Genomic DNA, 17,784 nt, shown 5'->3' with positions numbered 1-17,784 from the left:
CATACTGGAGATTGCTACTTCTGCACTGAAGTTCGAAGATTTTAATAATGAACATAAAGTAAACTAACAGACTATCGTCAACTGTCATATTAAACATTTGTAATATGATGCTGAAATAAGATTTTCTTAAAGGAAAAATCATTGACATTGCATATGGCTAGAAGGAACCTTTTGGTCAATTAAATCTCGTAGTACCAGTTTTTAAATTAGCATCTACCTATCAATCATTGTGATCAATCGACATGTCTGTAACCATTAAAACGACCGACTACGTTTCGGACAACTGACATTCGGCTTTCGACAAGGAATCGATAACTTTCAAATATCAATCAGTTTTTTCTGCTGCGGAACACTTCTGTGCGATGGATACTTGCGTTATATATCATATAGGCCGACAGAGTCGCGCACCAAACTTGATTCACTGATTATTACTAAATGAATACTGTTACTATAGAACTCTATATGTATCATACTCTGCGATACAGAGTGGGTACCCAGCGCAAACAGGTTTTTCAAGTGTAGATTGCACTCTTTCCTGTCTTGTAATATGAAAATAATTGATGATAAAAGTACATTTTTAAACATGCTGAAGCTGTAACAAAAACGGTCTAAGATCTCTAGCCATGCTCAGATTGTTTGAAGGATACTGGCTATATGACAGTTGACAGGAACGGAATGGGGCGAGTCCTAATCCCAAGTGTTAATTAAACGTCATTTGTCAATAGGCGATGTTATAGATATCGATATTACGTCAATAACAGAAATATTGCTACTGAAAGGTTAATATTGTTAAACAGTTCCAAGATTAATAATAATCAGGAACGTTGTGCATTTGCAAGTCCTTGTCTATCTCGGATATTCAAATTGCCTATTCATGTTGCTTTTATGTAATTCAAGAATATCATAACACTACCTGTCAAAGCATTTCAGAAGCATCCATAAGCCTGTGTCGACCTTTTTGTCAGAAAAGACATGTCGTTGAAACTACTGTTTACTTTATAGAACTTGTACCTAAAACGACCTATAGAGTTTAATCAATTTGCTTACCAGTCGACATAGACGAAGTAGACGGCGTACACTCTTCACTTCCTGTGAAAAAAGTAAAACAAATAAACGAAAATATGAACGACTACTAAATAAATTCAAATTCATTGATCCTTGTTTTGTAAAAAAAAAACATCGAAACACAGTTTGTTTGTTGTTCTTTTTTCGTGTTTTTGCTTTTTGTTGTCGTTTTTTTGTTGTTCTTGTTTTTTGTTGTTTTCATCTTATCCAGTTTTACAAACATGCTTTAGCATGACACGAGTCATTTGTACAAATGATCAGCTACGAAACAGCTTTTCTCAATCTTTGTCAATGGAAGGAAAAGTTGCTAAAGAATTCTTAAAAAAGTGTTACTGAAATGCAGTATTTAAACAGTCAAGAAAGACTTTGAATTTTTCTTCTTACAATAAAATTAAGAAAAAGTTTCTTTTGTTCACTGTTCTATAGAAGTATCTTTTCGATGAAAATATATTGCATATTTCACGTTTCTGATATTTCGACAGAAGTTCTCCCAAATTTCATTCGTCTCATCATTTGAGAAATCTTTACCATATTCCAAGAGACACCGGCCTCCGTAGACGATATTTAATTGCATGTTAAAACTTTCTGTTTTATCGTATGTGAATGCATCTAATTTACGTACCATCAGATGAAGTAGATGGGGCGTCGCTGGCTGTTTTACCTAAAATGTCAAAAAATCATGTTCATAAAAACATAGTTACCATCAAAACAAACAAGAAAGTGTTTTTGTCACAAAAACATATGTCTACCCCTATGTATACCTTGAGTTCTGGCGGCCATTTGTGAAGCGAAGCGGAGCGTATCGGCGATATGCAAAACTAGGCTTGGTAATGATAACTCCTGTGAAGTTCCGTCGAAGTCTGTCCAGCAGTTTGACCTGTGAAAGCCAGACAAGACTTTTCTAATTTTTTTTAGCTCTGGTGGTTATTTTGTGCAGTGAATCAGAACATACCAGTGATGCACAACTAGGCTTGGTACTGATCATTCCTGTGAAGTTTCATCGAAATAAGCTAGCAGTTTGACCTTTGAAAGTCGGACAAGAATTTTCCATTTTTGACTCTCGCGGTTATATTGTACAGCGAAGTTGAACATATCGGTGATATGCATAACTAGGGCTGGTACTGATCACTCTTATAAAGTTTCGATTAAATCCAGCCAGCAATTTGACCTGTGGAAGCTGAACAAGTTTTTTCTATATTTGGCTTTGGTGGCCATATTATGCAGCGAAGCGGAACATGACGGCGTAATGCACAATAAAGGTTGGTTGTAACTACTACTTTGAAATTTCCTTGAAATCCAGCCGGCAGTTTGACCTGTGAAAGCCGGACAAGATTTTTTCTAATTTTAGCTCTGGTGGCCAATTTGTGTAGAAAGTGTAGCGTGTCGGCGATATGCATAACTAGGGCTGGTTCTAATTATTCCTCTGAAGTTTCGCTGAAATCCAGCAAGCTGTTTGACCTGTGATACCCGGACAAGAGTTTTCTATTTTTAGCTCTGGTTGCCATTTTGTGCAGCGAACATGCACAATAAGGGTGGGTACTGATCACTTCTGTGAAGATCCGTTGAAATCCAGTTACTAGTTTGACCTGTGCAAACCGAACAATATTTCTCTATTTTTAGCTATGGTGGTCATTTTGTGCAGCGAAGAACGTATCAGCGATATGCACAACTAGGGTTGGTACTGATCACTTCTGTGAAGTTTCCTTGAAATCCAGCAGCCAGCAGTTTAACCAGTGAAAGCCCGACAATTTTTTTCTATTTTCAGCTCTGGCGGCCATTTTGTGCAGCGAAGTAGAACGTGTCGGTGATATGCACAACTAGGCTTGGTACAATTCATTCATGAGAAGATTCGTTAAAATCCGCCAGCAGTTGACATGTGTAAGCCGGAAAAGCTTAATAGGCGGACAGACGGACAACAAAGGCAAAACCAATTTGTAACCCCCCATTGTATGGGGGAGACAAAATGACAAAAAAATGACAAAATTTAAAATTTCAAGGGGATAAACACATTCTTAGTTGAAAATGAATTCCTTTCCTTCAATTCCCATATGTAATTAATCTGTTTGCAATAACACTAAATTTGAAAACTGGTAAAAACGTGATACAAAAATAAAAATGTTTATTTACTTACGCCGATATCTTAAACACAGAACGGTAAGTACGAGAACAATCAGCAGTAATAGAAGAACACCTGAAACTAAAAACAAACTGCTTCTTAAATTATTTTTCTAAAGTGGTATTACATCACAAAGGAAGTAAATTCGATTTGGCACATTTCAGTAAATGAATTCTACTGTAGTGTGAAATAATTACATAACAAATACACTAATACTAATACACGATAAGCATTAAGCTTATAAAATTGTAAAATTCTTATACACACGAAAAGAAATAATCATTACAGTCCTTCACTTGAAAATGTTTTACATTTTTCATAAGAATGAATATTAACTCACTTGATGATAGCACAATTAACAAGTTGTTCGTATATGTTGGCTTGTCTTGTGTTATGTCTGGCTCTTGTATTTTGTATACCTCGATAACATTCTGATTCAGTTGGGTTTCTTGCAAAATGTATATAAAAATAACATTTTTGTTATTTCGGTACACTCATCTTTACTATATGTATGGTGGAAAAAAAATTCACATGATCATTTTCAGTTGTGACTTTTTATATAATTATTATTTTATACACAGTCCATATCCAATCATGTATTTTGTATTTCATGTATACATTATATACATTATGTAAAAGTTTCTTAAAGGCTTAGATCACTGCGTTCCCTGCATCAAAACGTTTAAAATCTGTTTCAAGCTCAAATTAAAAGCTACGACTTGCTATCATCATTTTTATATAATTTTGTGTCACCTCTGGAGCAAACAATACTTAGATATATTCAGTATCTTATTTCTAACTGTAATCATTTTATACTGTAACAGTGCTTTTGAAAGAAATCAAAGGTAACGACCGATTTATACCAAGACATTCCTGCGTTTTTCGGTCAAGCGTAAACCCTTCAGAACATTCGCACATGTAGCCGTCAGGCGTATTGTGACATACACCATTTTTGCAAAGATCATAGTCTTTATGGCATTCATCTATAAATGTAAGAAAACTGGCATTTAGCAGTAAATGCTTCTTTCCTTGGTGTCTAATGGCGACATTTAAGCTTTAGATCATGGAGGAATGTCCTATGTGAGCTATCGGGCAATATTTCAGGCACGAGTCCGAGTTGATACCTGTTAGAACCACCGACCTTTTGTAAGAAAACTTGCAAAGTTTCAAACAAACTGCAGTGAGAGGTAAGTGATTTGAAATCAGTGGTATTTACCAACTGGCCCCGGAGACGCCGGAGATAAAAATATAACCTTTCAGAGAAACATTTTGTCTTAAGCAAAATTTATGTATAACTCCCATATCATAAGTAAGTTTAAATACGAGTATGTCCATGTATTAAACAGAAAACACTACTGAATAATTTTGTATCAGCTGTACAACTGACAACCAACCAAAATTAAATAAAGTGAAACATGCAACATGGTCATCTTTTTCAAGCATGCGGTAATAAGAATATTCTTGCGTTGTTTTCTTATCTATATTAGTTAGTTTCAAACCTTCATTTAGCTGTACAACTTTATCATCATCATCACTGTCCACTGCACTGTGACTAAAAGTGAAATCAATAATATAGAGGTATGGTGTCGAAGAAACGCTCGTGTTGAATAACAAATGTGCAAATAATTTAATGTTGAAATGGCACATGACAAGAGAGAATGCAAACATTTTCACTGTTACAATAACAAATAATAGTGTAGTATTTTTAAGAGAACATAACAAAGGAAAACACAGAAACCAAACTGTGACCACGAGCATGTTATTAAAATGTTTCGCGATGACGGACGACCGATACCAGACTATTTAATCATATTAACAGCTCACACTGAACCAAAAATGTCTTTTTCACCTAAGATGTTTATGTAAGACAAATAAGACAATTGTCTTCAACTAACATGGCTAAATGAAGCTGTAACATTTAAAATGTTCAAAAGATCTTTCAAGAGAGTAGAATTTATACAGCAGCCATAGCATTGTATATTTCATTTCATCGTTTGGCATTCAAACATAAACCGACATGTAAATAGTAAGCAAATTGTCTAATGGACATTTGAATTCTGAAACAAAGACTCATGATTCCCAAAGTTTCAAAAAAATGAGAATGTATAAAAAAGTACTTTACAAAATACAAAATAGCAAAGAAATCAGGCCAGCATTTGTTGACACCAATATGTTCAAAGTTTCAACTATAGCTATATAAAGAATATCTGCTCTGCCCAAAAATGTTTTGTATGAATGACGGACGGATATCAACGATCCTATAAGCTCACAACAAGCACTTATTTCTCGGGGGGCTAATTGGAGAGACTAATTCTAATATTAGGGTGGTTGTTGTTTGCTTTAATGAGGGGTCTAAGAAACACCGGACCAAATTCAGAAGCCCACAGGACTAATATAATTATATCTATTTGAATATGACGAAACAACTCTGCAATTATTAAAACGAGATTGACTTAAGTTTAAGAATTTACCTACAACTGTACATGTAGCTATTTAACTATTATTTAATAATATTTAAGCACTTACCTGCAATTCAATTTGCAGATAAAGTCGTCATGGTCATCTCTACATTCTCCTGGCAAACATTCAGAGGCGCATGTACCGTCTTTAATAAAACAGAAGAAAAATTTTGATTACAACTCAGTAGTAGTAAAACAAACCTGTAACAAAAGTATTCAGTAGGTGAACATAAAATACTTGTTTGTGTTGCATTATGTTATTTGTTCTCATTTCTAATGCCATCATTCATACTTGGCTGCCATAGATTTATTTGTTAATAAGTCTGTTCGCTAATATAACACTAATGCAAGCACAAATGAAACCCATGTCTAATTTTACACGGTCTTAAATAAATTTTCTTTTCGAGAAATCAAATGTTCTAATATATAAAATGCCGCAGTATGCTTGTATATATTTTTGGTACCAACGTAGGGAATCGTAGGGTTGGATTCAAACTTACGTACCCAATATTTTGTTTATGTACTGGTTAGACTAGCTGGATAGTACGGAAACACAATGTGTTTTAAGTTCTGGGTAACAACAGTTAACAATTACAAAATGTTAATACATGTAAGTATCAACATCGGCATACTGTAATTTGTGTATTTTTTGATATTTGTTCACTTCTCTTTTCCTTCTGGTTTTTGTTGGAAAGACTGATTTATATTTATCTACGATTCTTTTAAACAGGACGTTTTGCTTTATATGTGATTTTTAAAAAGTCAATTTTTATCAACTATAACATCAAAATTGTTTTATTTTTGTAATAAATATCAAACATGAATTACAATGTTTTACTTACTTGGAAGCGGCGATTTCTGTCCAGAACAATTAATCAAATGTGGAGGAATGTCATTTATATGCAAACAGAAGTAATGATCGTAAGCACTTTCTTGATCATAGTTAAGTAATGTTTTGTTTTTTAGATTGAAATATCTCTTCTTGTAATTACAGTAGACATATGTCGCTGAGCTGGCGTTGCCTTTACGGTATAACACATACTTCTCCGGAATATTTGTGGTATCCAAATGTTTCTCCGTACATGCGTCAAAACAATTTGACTTGGCGGGTTGAAATGTGCCCTTAGGGCACTTTTCTTCCTGAACTCTTACAACACTTTGATTGTCCTTATCTATCCAAGCTTTTCTCCGTATGCCTGATAAGTGAAAAATTCAACATAATGTCCTTAGGCGCTAATTCTCTAACATAATTAGAAGTCGTTTACAAGATTTTTATATCATTTACAGTATTTAGGCTCACAATAAAATGAATCAAGCATTACTATGAACACGAACCTGAGAGAGGTGTAAACTAGGTTTTTGCTAACGCGTGGGCAACATGGCGTGGCATTTCCACTACCGTCAATGAAAAGCGTAAGTCAAACCAAACCTGCACCAAATTTATGTCGTGTTTGGAGACATTTGGTTTTCCATTTTTTCAATTATTGTATAGAGCAGTTTAAAAGGATTGTTTTCTACTTTAAGCTCTGTCTGCCTATCTTAGTAAAATACTAGTAAATAGCATCCAGCAGAACCTGTAAATAAACTTCGAAGGTTCATACAAAGTAGTGTAAAAATCAGACGGTTCAAGTCACGAAGTCGTAAAATGTTTTTTCTTCTTATAGCTCAGGCAATCCCTTTCAGGAATCAAGTGAAACAATGTTTACATCCTTGAACAAAGACTTGATACAAACGGTTTGTGCAAAAGATAGGTTGAAATGTCATTTCATAATTTTAACTGGTGGCCTCTATTGGTCAGCAAAACCATTTGAACTAAATGAACTGAATTGACATCTGTACAAGTATGCTTCAGACCGTCTTCTGTTTGAAGGTTTTTCTATTGTTCGCTCAGGTGACCTATAAAAAGAGGCCAAACAAAACCATCTGAACACACTTGATCTTTTCTAAGGTATTACAGATCAATTGTTTGTAATACCTACAGCTAGGGTGAAGATGTTTAAGTTAAAGCGTTAACGCCGGACGACGGACCGTACACCTATATCAATAGCTTTCCATGAACAAAGTTCAAGTGAGCTAGAAAGCACAGTGCATTTAGCATGTACTAAAGTTATCATTAAACTCGCATGCCCCTCGCTTCTGCATCTGGGGTTTTCTCCCACTGTTAAAGCTAAAACGTCACATATGAAACAAAAAATACAAAAGTAATATAAAAGTAAGTTTTTTCTAGATTGTGGGTAAAATTTTAATCAATACACAAACTGTCCAGCTGAGATCTTACTTTTTGATGAAATATTTTTCAGTTGATACAATGTATATTGTACAAAAGAGAATATAGATATCAGACTTTGTGTCTACCTTGCCTTATAAATGTTTATTTTTGTGTCTGTAGTAAAAGCAAATAATAAATCTATACGATTACATACCCTCTTGGCATGATAGATTTGCCGGGGAGCAGATATGCGCCATACCACCTTGCAGCGTGTTCACACATCTCGCTTTGTATCCTTCTTTACACATTTCTTGGAATCCGCAATGTTGGATCGTATCTGCTAATTGATATCCACTAAGTTGACATGGTTGTGATCTATTAAAAGTTGTTAGACTGCAGGGACTTGTAATAAGCAGGTCGTACGAATAAATATTTTGATCGGTTGCACCTCTACTTCTGCTAGCTAAAGACTTAGAATCCACTAGTGTGAGCATTCCCAGTACGACTAGAGGTCTCTGAAAAAGTGCACTTTATAATATCATAATGCAGACTAGGACATAAGGTTCAAAATGAAGTTTTACAAATAAAATACCAGATATTTCTTATCTTGCGCACATCCGTTTCACATCTGAGAAGTAGCGTCTAAAGGGAATTAATCTTCCAGGGGACAACATAAGATAGCATGTACTATGAGAGTGTACCTTTATGTTTACGACACATTATTCGAATGTTATAGAAAAGCAAAACATCGGTTAAATACAATTAGTAAATTAAAATTAATGGACTACTTGTTATTTAAGGGTGAAAATTTACATTTAAAAAGTGTCCGGCGGGTGTATTATTTATAATTTACTCGATATTGTATTCAAAAACGTTTTTATACGGAATTTAAGTCATATGGACAAGTAACATCTACAACAGTGTCAGAGCCCCTGGCACCTTTCAAGCTTTGTCAAGCAGCTGCGTAATACTTCAACTAAAGTCAAGACGAGAGTTTCTCTCAAAAACAGAATTTCGTGACTTGAACACACAAACGCCCACGCCCGCCCGCACAAGCTCAGTAGGTAGAGCTTCGGTCTACGGGTCGCGGGGTCGTGAGTTCGATCCTCGGGCGGGGCGTATTTTCTCCTTGACTCATTGATAAACGACATTGTGTCTGAAATCATCAGTCCTCCACCTCTGACTCATGTGGGGAAGTTGGCAGTTACTTGAGAACAGGTTTGTAGTGGTACAGAATCCAGGAACACTGGTTAGGTTAACTGCACGCCGTTACATAACTGAAATACTATTGAAAAACGGCGTTAAACCCAAAACAAACGCTCGCAGCCATAATAAGAGTGATTTCTTTCAGAAGAACAGTTTGAGGTCATTTCACCTAGGATAATATAATTTGTTTCACTCAACGTCTTCACCTCGCCCGTAAGCTCTCTTAAACTTTGTTAATTAGCCTCCCGAAACAAAAATTGAATTTATAATTTTAAATTAGTAAATACTACGGTTAATGATTCACTTAAACGAGTATTACATCATATTTTAATTTGGAAAATCTGGTATGTTTTCATTATTAACATGACAATAATGATGTCAAAAGTGAATTTGGTGCTATTCATGCGGCGAGAAAAAGTGATGCAGTATTTGATCTAATATTTTATAAAACAAAAGGCATTTCAGTAATGATATGTTACAAAATGCTATTGCATTTATATCACATACTCTGAATTATTTTGCGCGCGAAAAAATCAGTGGACATCTATCTATTATTCCGTGGGACGCGTAACCCCTCATCATGCTTTAATAATTAATACACGGACATATTGCTGTTACGTCATGCTACCATTTGTCGCCATATATGTGCCCAAAAGTAGTGCTTCCTTATTTCATCCTCTTCTTTAAGTTAAATGCATATACAAATTGAAATCATACGCTGATAGCTGAATACCGTTTTAAGGATTTTTAAAATTACCGATTTTATTAATATATTCAAACACTCTAACAGAGTCGGTTACGCAGAGTAAATTTATTTACTCGAACTACGCCCTCATGATCTAATAAGGCAGCTGTATACAGCCTCTTCGTTGTGTTTATGTATAACAAACCGTGGTCCTGCTTTATATTTTGTCTTAATGTGATAAATTGAACCATCTTGCTATTCATCATCAACTACTAGTATGCTGATCATAGATTTACTTTGCTCGGAAACGATGCAAATGACAATATTTCTCAACATCATAATATTATAAAAATAGCAATATCTGCGTTTATTACCATATCTATTAGTATTGTATAGTATGAAGGTGTTTATTTATTTACCAAAGTGTTTATAAACTTTGCCATCGCTTGTATTGAATGATAAAAGCTAGAAGTTTCGGCTACTTTCTGTTTTATTTCCATTGGTACCTTCTCATTCTGTTTCTTACTTTCGACATCTGAAACCGGTCTGCTAAACTGAAATAATAACATTAAAATACTAGAAATGGTAACAAATATAAAGTACAATGTATTGTGAACAAGTAAGCTAATGATTTCAGCATTGTGTGTTTAACTTTATACGTCCGTTTTGTAGAAACAGGACGTATTATGGAATAGGGATGTCGAACCGTCCGTCTGTCGTCATTTTCCTTCCCAGACTCTAAGTAAATAAGTGTAAAAGTTTTACCTTTCAATACTTACAGGATGATTAAGAACAACTAGAGGTAGATCCTTCTTGATTATTTGGTTCATTGGTTAAAAAGCAAGGTCACAAGGGCCTGACTTACTTCTGGTATTTTTTTTTACTTCCGGGATCAGAGTCAAGAAGTATACAAGCAACTGCTTCAAACATTTATGGGTTTTATAAGCACCATTTGAAGAGGATTCATATTGTTTATTTTGGCTAAAAGGTCAAACGTCAAGGCCACTGACTTTTAGACTGAAAATGGTTTCCGGACTGTATGCCATAAAGCACAAAGCTACTGATTTTAAAATTTTACACGATGACCAAATTTCCCTACAGAAATATCTCTAACGATTTTGGGGTCAATGTTTCAAAGTGAAGGATCCGACTTAGTTTCTAGTACCATTTTTGTTTTCGTTTAAGAGGCCCAAAGTCAGGGAATATAAAAGCTATGGCTTTCAAAATTTACACAACGACTTTTAAGTTTCACTGGAGTCTGGATCCCTGTTGTATTTTGGGTCAGTGGCAAGTTCACATGGATACCAAACCCATACACTTCCCCATACACATTTTTTTACTTTCATTTCAGGTTCTTTATAATGCATCTTAGTATCCCACATCCACATCCTGACGCCCCTAATACCCCTCCCCGCCCCCCCCCCACCCCCCTAGCTACCAACCCCACCTACCAACCACACACACGTGTATCTTTTTCACTTTTGGTCCAATTTATGATACTGTAACCCGCAACCACACATATACTCTATCCACCACAGCTTATGTATTTTCTGCCCTGTCCCAGTCTGCTTGTGAACGGGTGTATTATGCCCCGTTAGGTGGAGCTCTTGTTAAAGGATGTTTCAAAAACATACTTTTAAAGAGAGTTTAATGAAAAAATATTTGATTATACAATACGTAATGTATAGACCTACCTGCGGTTCTGTTTGTACATATTTTATCAGGTATCAAATATTTTTGTCACAATATACCATTGAAGTTCTTTAAATGCCTTGCGTAAATTTCTTTTAATGTCTTTTATAGATAAAAATCGCGTTTGAAACCTATATGTCAGTATCAATTTTCAGGGGTATTAACACAGTAGATGCTCTAAATGACCACAATTCTCGCACAATTACCCTAATGGACACACAAAGAATACAACGTTTGGACTGTACTGAAGGAAAGTACCTTCGCATGTGCGTTTCTGCCTTTTTCAAATTCATCGTTGTCTGCTGAGGATACGATAGTGTTTACATCTTGGTGTTTCTTCCTCAATGACTCTTTTCTTTTGTTCTCTAAATTTGTCAAGTGAATTTTGTTAGATACATACTGAATAGGCGTTACAAAATAAAATGTCTAAGAATCTAAACCTTAAATGCAGTAGAATAATTTATATTTGCCGTCGAACCAAAAACATACTGTCATATCACTGCACGGTAATTATATCTGCTTCTTTAGTTATAATAAACAGTTACTCAAGTTTTACCCTAGGGGTACGATTATGATAACACACAGATGAAATAAATGAAGTGTTAAAAATATCAACGAAATCATTATAAAAAGTAACCTTTATTCTATTTCAAAGTGACCTTTCAGAAACAGTTATATAACAGACTAAGTATACTTTACATCATTGCAAAATTCAAAAATAATTTATGATGTGTTTACCTGTGTTTTCAAGATGTGGTTCTGCTTTGTTGTTAGAAGCATCAAAAGAATGCTGAAAGCAAAAACAAATCATGATTAATCAAGCGATTATAGCCATTTTGGTAAGGCTCAAATCAAGTCTGATCTCGGGGTTGCATGAAGATTTCCATAATGCCAGTCCTGAAGCCTGGAAGACATATTTTATTATAAATAAGAAGAATTCAGGTAATTTTGATTTTTTCAACATATTAAGAAATGTATTTATATTAAATTTTCATAAAAAAGAATGATTGGCATTTTTCTGCATATTTAATGTATATCAATAATAAGGTGTTACAACTACACCTTCTTGTTAATGATTCATTTATCAATCAAATAATTAACTCTTAGTTTAATATTAAACAGTACAGTGCTGTATGGTATGGAGGATGGCTAACAAACTTTTCCTGCATTCCGATTCAAAGAAAATAAATTTAGTTCTTTTCCGTGTATATATCGGAACGAAAATGTCTATTATTTTCAAACCATTTAGCTTTAAACAAAAATTTATTAGTTTTTTCTCTGCTTGCCATTGTTTACATTCGCACTGATTTAGTGTTTACAGGATAGTTTTGGTCATTTTTCAGTTATAACTTATAAAAACTACATTTAAACAACTTCCCAGGACTTTATTTCAATAAAAGAGTGTTTGTTGTTTCAAAAACATGCAGCTTTTCTAAATTTCTGTCAAATACTTTTCATTCACTGATGATTTTTACATACGCAAAAATTTAGTCAGAACAGGATAGCTTCGATTTTCATATGATGACAAACAAGCAAATTCGATGAATTGATGGGTTTGTGGTGAGGAATGGCAAGGAAACATTTTCGGCAAAATATTAAGGATGTTACCAAGTAGCAAATAGTTTCATTACATTTGAATTTAAAAGAACAGAGCACAATCAAGTAAGAAATCTGGAATGTTGGTGAATACAGATGTGTGTGTGTGTGTGTGTGTGTGTGTGTGTGTGTGTGTGTGTGTAGGGTGGAGGGAGGTGGGGGTGGAGTTTGGTAACTTCACATGTTGATAAATAGTCATGGAAAGTTGATAAAATTTAATATTCATGGGGATTGGTGGAGGGGGTTTGAGTGACCGGTTAGGGTATGAAATTTCATATGTTGATAATAAATATCGATGGAAAATAAAGAATGGAAAAAAAATGTTCGAGGGTGGTGGGGAATTGAAAGAGCATGACTGGGATGATGGGGGTGACTGGGTGGAGAAGCGAGGTGGAGGAAGGGTACAACTGTGCATGTTGATAAATGTTCATGAAAGGTTTAAGGTTAAAAAACAATAAACAAGAGGGTCATGATGACCCTGGATCGCTCACCTGGGGGGTCAAGATTTGAACAAATTTTGTAGAGGTCCACTAGGCAATGCTACATGTTAAACATCTAAACTCTAGGCCTTCTGGTTTATTTTTAGAAAATTTTCAAGATTTTTCTATGTACAATCAAGTAACCCCATGGGGCGGGGTCAATTTGACCCCGGAGGTCATGATTTGAACAAATTTTGTAGAGGTCTACTAAGCAATGCTACATGTCAAAAATCTAAGCTCTAAGCCTTCTGGGTTTGTTTTTTTTACATGAAGATTTTCCTATGTAAAATAAAGTGACCCCTGGGGCGGGCCAATTTTACCCCGGGGTCATGATTTGAACAAAGTTTGTAGAAGTCTACTAGGGAATGTTATTTTTAGAAATTTTTCAAGATTTAACTATGTACAATCAAATAACCCCTGGGGTTGGGTCAATCCGACCCTGGGGGGTCAAGATTTGAACAAATTTTGTAGAGGTCCACTAGGCAATGCTACATGTCAAATATCTAAGCTCTAGGCCTTCTGGTTTATTTTTAGAAAAGTTTCAAGATTTTTCTATGTACAATCAAGTAACCCCATGGGTCGGGGTCAATTTGACCCCGGGGGTCATGATTTGAACAAATTTTGTAGAGGTCCACTCGGCAATGCTACATATCAAATATCTAAGCTCTAGAGTTGAGATTACCTTTGTCAAAAGAATCACTTTGCAGCCAAAATCTTCAAAATTGTCTCTACTGTCATAACCGTCGACATCTGTAATAGCCCCATCATCTAAAGCAAAAGCCTCAGCGTCATAATTGAATTCAACTTCATCACCGTCATTACCATTGCTTGCATCTAGTTCTTGTGAAATGATTCCAATCTTTACAATAGCTCCTTCAGTTTGTATATAACGTGCTGTGATTGTAAACAACAGGCAGTGTAAACACAAACTAAGAAATAATTACGATTATGGTGAGTCTTATTATCAGTTTCATTTTTTTGTATTAGATCTATTTACAGAACGTAACCTGAGATAATAAACGAACACACGTCTATATTACGTGGTCCGCAAAATTATACATGTATTGCTTATGTAAGGTCTGACACTTTCAGGATCCCAAATTTGTGCTACTTTTAAAACAAACGCAGACATTCATGTCATAGAATGTGATAAAATTACAACAAGAGGGACATGGTGACCCTGGATCGCTCATCTGAGTAATGTGAGCTACATTGACAAGTGTAAGAGATCAAGTAAGAAAGTCAAATAAGCATTGAAATATGTTTCCTGTTGTGAACATGTTTCAAATGTCAAACTGATACTAAAATATGATGAAAGTAGGTCAGTGGGTCACATTTATGGTAACTGAAAGTCAGTTTTAAGATCATTGTGTAATACTGTACATGTCATCCAAATTTCAGTTTGGAAAAAGCTTCTACGTGTTTACAATATGAAAATATGACAAAAGTAATATAAAATCTTTATATTTATGTACATTTGATGTAAAAGGACTGTCATCTAGTCAAAAACGGTTAAAAGGTTTTGAATACTTCAAAGGTTTTGAATATTTCAAAGCAAAGTGTATGAAATCTGTTTTTATAAGACATACACTGTATTGAAGACAAAGACATAGATATATGAAAAAAGCATTGAAACATGATATTTATCTAAGTGGAGGTATTACAAAGAGCAAAGGTATATATGTTTTATAAACAACAGCTTTAACGATTAAACTTTATAATATAAAGAACTATTATAAATGGTCGACTATCATTTTTAAGATTTGAAATAAATAATTGTCCAAACAATGATAATGGAAGTTTTTTGACGTGTTTGAAAGTATAATTTAAGAATACAGCAATAAAACACTATCAGTCGTAGTATTAAAAATTAACGGACGACCTGACACGAATACAAGCTGAACAAGATTATTGAAAACAATGGTCTTCATAATGTTTGGAGGGTAATTAGCCCCGAAAGTAAAAGCTATACTAGGCACTCTAATACAAAAACTCCTATCTACGTTGTTTCAAAAATATACTATTTCGCCAAAGTATAGGTCAGATCATTCAGTCGTAAACGTGAAAATAGTCTTAGTAAAGTGATAAAAATATGCTGGCTACTTTATATTAATTTGATAGTATAGTACTTAATCCTGAATTCTAAGATGTTTTACGTAAAGCAATTAAGAAAATGGTTGAACTTAATAGTAACGTAAACCCAAATATAAAACGTACTATTAGAAACAAGTCTATACGATTCTCTGTACAAAAAACAAATTAAATAGATCTCCCGAAAATGATAAACTTTTAAAATAATTAAACACTCAAAACGAGAACATTAACTATTTTGGATTAAAAACTTGGAAGTATTTTATTAACAGCAACAGCTGAATGGAAAAACACTAAATACTTTAAAATTATTTCAGATCTAGAGAAAAAAGATCCAAAGGAAACGTAATATACAACATTGAAAACAATGGATCAGTCTTTAACTGATCTGACATTTTTAAAATCGAAAAAAAAAGTAAGACAATGCTGTCCAATCTTTTCTTATCTACTTATCATAAGAATTATTACAATATTTAATAATGTTTAAAACATGAAAAGACTAAATGATGATAAAAACATAAAAGGACTAAAATGCTAAATACCGAAATAAAACAAACACTTTTTGCTGATGATGCAAGCTTTTTCTTAGATGTCACGGAAAGGTTTTTCAAAATCTCATCACAACATTTGAAACGTTTAGTCAGATATCGGATTTAAAATTAAACATATCAAAATGTACTGTTCTGAGAGTAGGCGCTTTGTGACATACAAATATAACCTTTCCTACAACAAAATAAAACTAATTTGGTCGCCAAATGAGGCCTATACAAACATGGAGTATTATTGAAAATGTTAGATATAGGCTGTCTCTTAAACTCTATGTAAGCAAACTGGGTAAAAAGAAGTGATGCTAAATGGAATAAATCTATCTTTATATTGTTCTGCTGATAATATGGAGAACATATATTTGAATATGTTACTAGCAAAGTAGATGCAGATGAACTCAATTCTAAGTTCACATTTCTTAAAGAGATAGTAGCATCCTGGATCACAATTAACTGAACAATGAATGCAAAACTACTCGGAATAATAATATCCAGTAACTCAAATATAATACAAACAAATGAACAAATGTTTATTTACAAACTTTGGATGAAAAGTGGCAGTTTTTACACGGAACACATTTGCCACTTCCGAAACAAACATCTCTTAACCTTTGAACTAATGCAATATATATGTATGTTATTGAAAATAGTGAATTTCTTAACTATTTGACAGAGAAAGGCAATTGACAAAAAATGGGGAAAATACTTAGCCGAGGAGCAAAATTAACCAACTTAGCCCTTAGAACTTGATATCTAATAAATGAAATTAATCAAACTATAAAAGTAAACAAAATGTTGTATGAATTACAAATTATATTACAACCGAGCAGCAAAAGAACTGTCAAGAAATTGGATCCAGAATTATTAGAGGAACACGTAGATGGAAACATGTGTTCACACTATCAACCAAGTTTACAGAATATCATTCAAAATATTTGATGAGAGTAATACCAAATAACAGTTATCTATATAAATGTAAACTCAAGAGCTCTTGGTTGTGTGACTTTTGTTCAAGGGTTCGTTCATAGAATAAATATAAACAAAACGTTTAAATGCAACTTGTTTCGTACTACACACTGATTTAGTTGGGTTTTTTGGGGGTTTTTTTGTTGTTTTTTTTTTTAGAGATTTAGGAGATTCGGCTTGTGGTGCTGCACATCAATAGCGTTTTTCTCCAAAAGTCACATATTTTGTGAATGTCAAATAATACAATTTCGGGTTAATCTACACAGTTTTTGTAGAACTAAAATATCCAAATACGCATCCTTGATTATTGAACAATGTCCAGTCAGACATGCTTTTTTCATAATAGATCGTTTTCTATGAGGATGTGCTTCCTCAACAATCTCTACCTATGTTTACGGTCTAAGTGATTCTATAAACTAAACAGATGGCAACATCCGTTATAATTATTCATAACTAACCCATTTTTGATAGACTCTTAAAGAATTTATAATCAGGGCACCTATAACATATTCGTTGATGGTATATATGTTTGTGCTTCCTTGTTGTTCGAAGTTTGGAACTGTCTTTCTTCCAGGCTGCATTTACAAAGGCCTACTATGGCATGTTAGAGTAAGTGAACTCCTTAGTATTAGATGATATGTCGAATGAGAAGGACCGCAAGGTTGTTAGAATCCA

The 17,784-nt window shown here is 34.1% G+C and overlaps 1 protein-coding gene across 6 annotated transcripts in view; it reads right to left on the bottom strand.

Moving 5' to 3' along the window:
- The window catches only part of LOC128558199 (uncharacterized), a 79,671-nt gene that overhangs the window by 26,385 nt on the left and 35,502 nt on the right, over positions 1 to 17,784 (bottom strand). For 3 of the 6 annotated variants that reach the window (XM_053547035.1, XM_053547040.1, XM_053547044.1), the window contains exons 14-26: positions 14,190 to 14,402; positions 12,171 to 12,222; positions 11,691 to 11,797; positions 10,160 to 10,294; positions 8,064 to 8,364; positions 6,483 to 6,836; positions 5,708 to 5,786; positions 4,681 to 4,733; positions 4,045 to 4,164; positions 3,522 to 3,629; positions 3,197 to 3,262; positions 1,688 to 1,726; positions 1,048 to 1,089 (exon numbers count right to left, since the gene is read on the bottom strand). In XM_053547035.1, coding sequence (XP_053403010.1) covers positions 1,048 to 1,089; positions 1,688 to 1,726; positions 3,197 to 3,262; positions 3,522 to 3,629; positions 4,045 to 4,164; positions 4,681 to 4,733; positions 5,708 to 5,786; positions 6,483 to 6,836; positions 8,064 to 8,364; positions 10,160 to 10,294; positions 11,691 to 11,797; positions 12,171 to 12,222; positions 14,190 to 14,402 — 1,669 coding nt within the window. The remainder of the gene's footprint in view (positions 1 to 1,047; positions 1,090 to 1,687; positions 1,727 to 3,196; positions 3,263 to 3,521; positions 3,630 to 4,044; positions 4,165 to 4,680; positions 4,734 to 5,707; positions 5,787 to 6,482; positions 6,837 to 8,063; positions 8,365 to 10,159; positions 10,295 to 11,690; positions 11,798 to 12,170; positions 12,223 to 14,189; positions 14,403 to 17,784) is intronic. The other 3 variants (XM_053547051.1, XM_053547056.1, XM_053547060.1) reach the window with 2 other exon arrangements.

This window comes from Mercenaria mercenaria, chromosome 1 (genome assembly GCF_021730395.1).
Source record: "Mercenaria mercenaria strain notata chromosome 1, MADL_Memer_1, whole genome shotgun sequence".
Taxonomy (NCBI): Eukaryota; Metazoa; Mollusca; class Bivalvia; order Venerida; family Veneridae; genus Mercenaria; species Mercenaria mercenaria.
The sequence above is the reverse complement of the archived record's forward strand: the minus strand, read 5'-3'. Positions and strand labels throughout refer to the sequence as shown.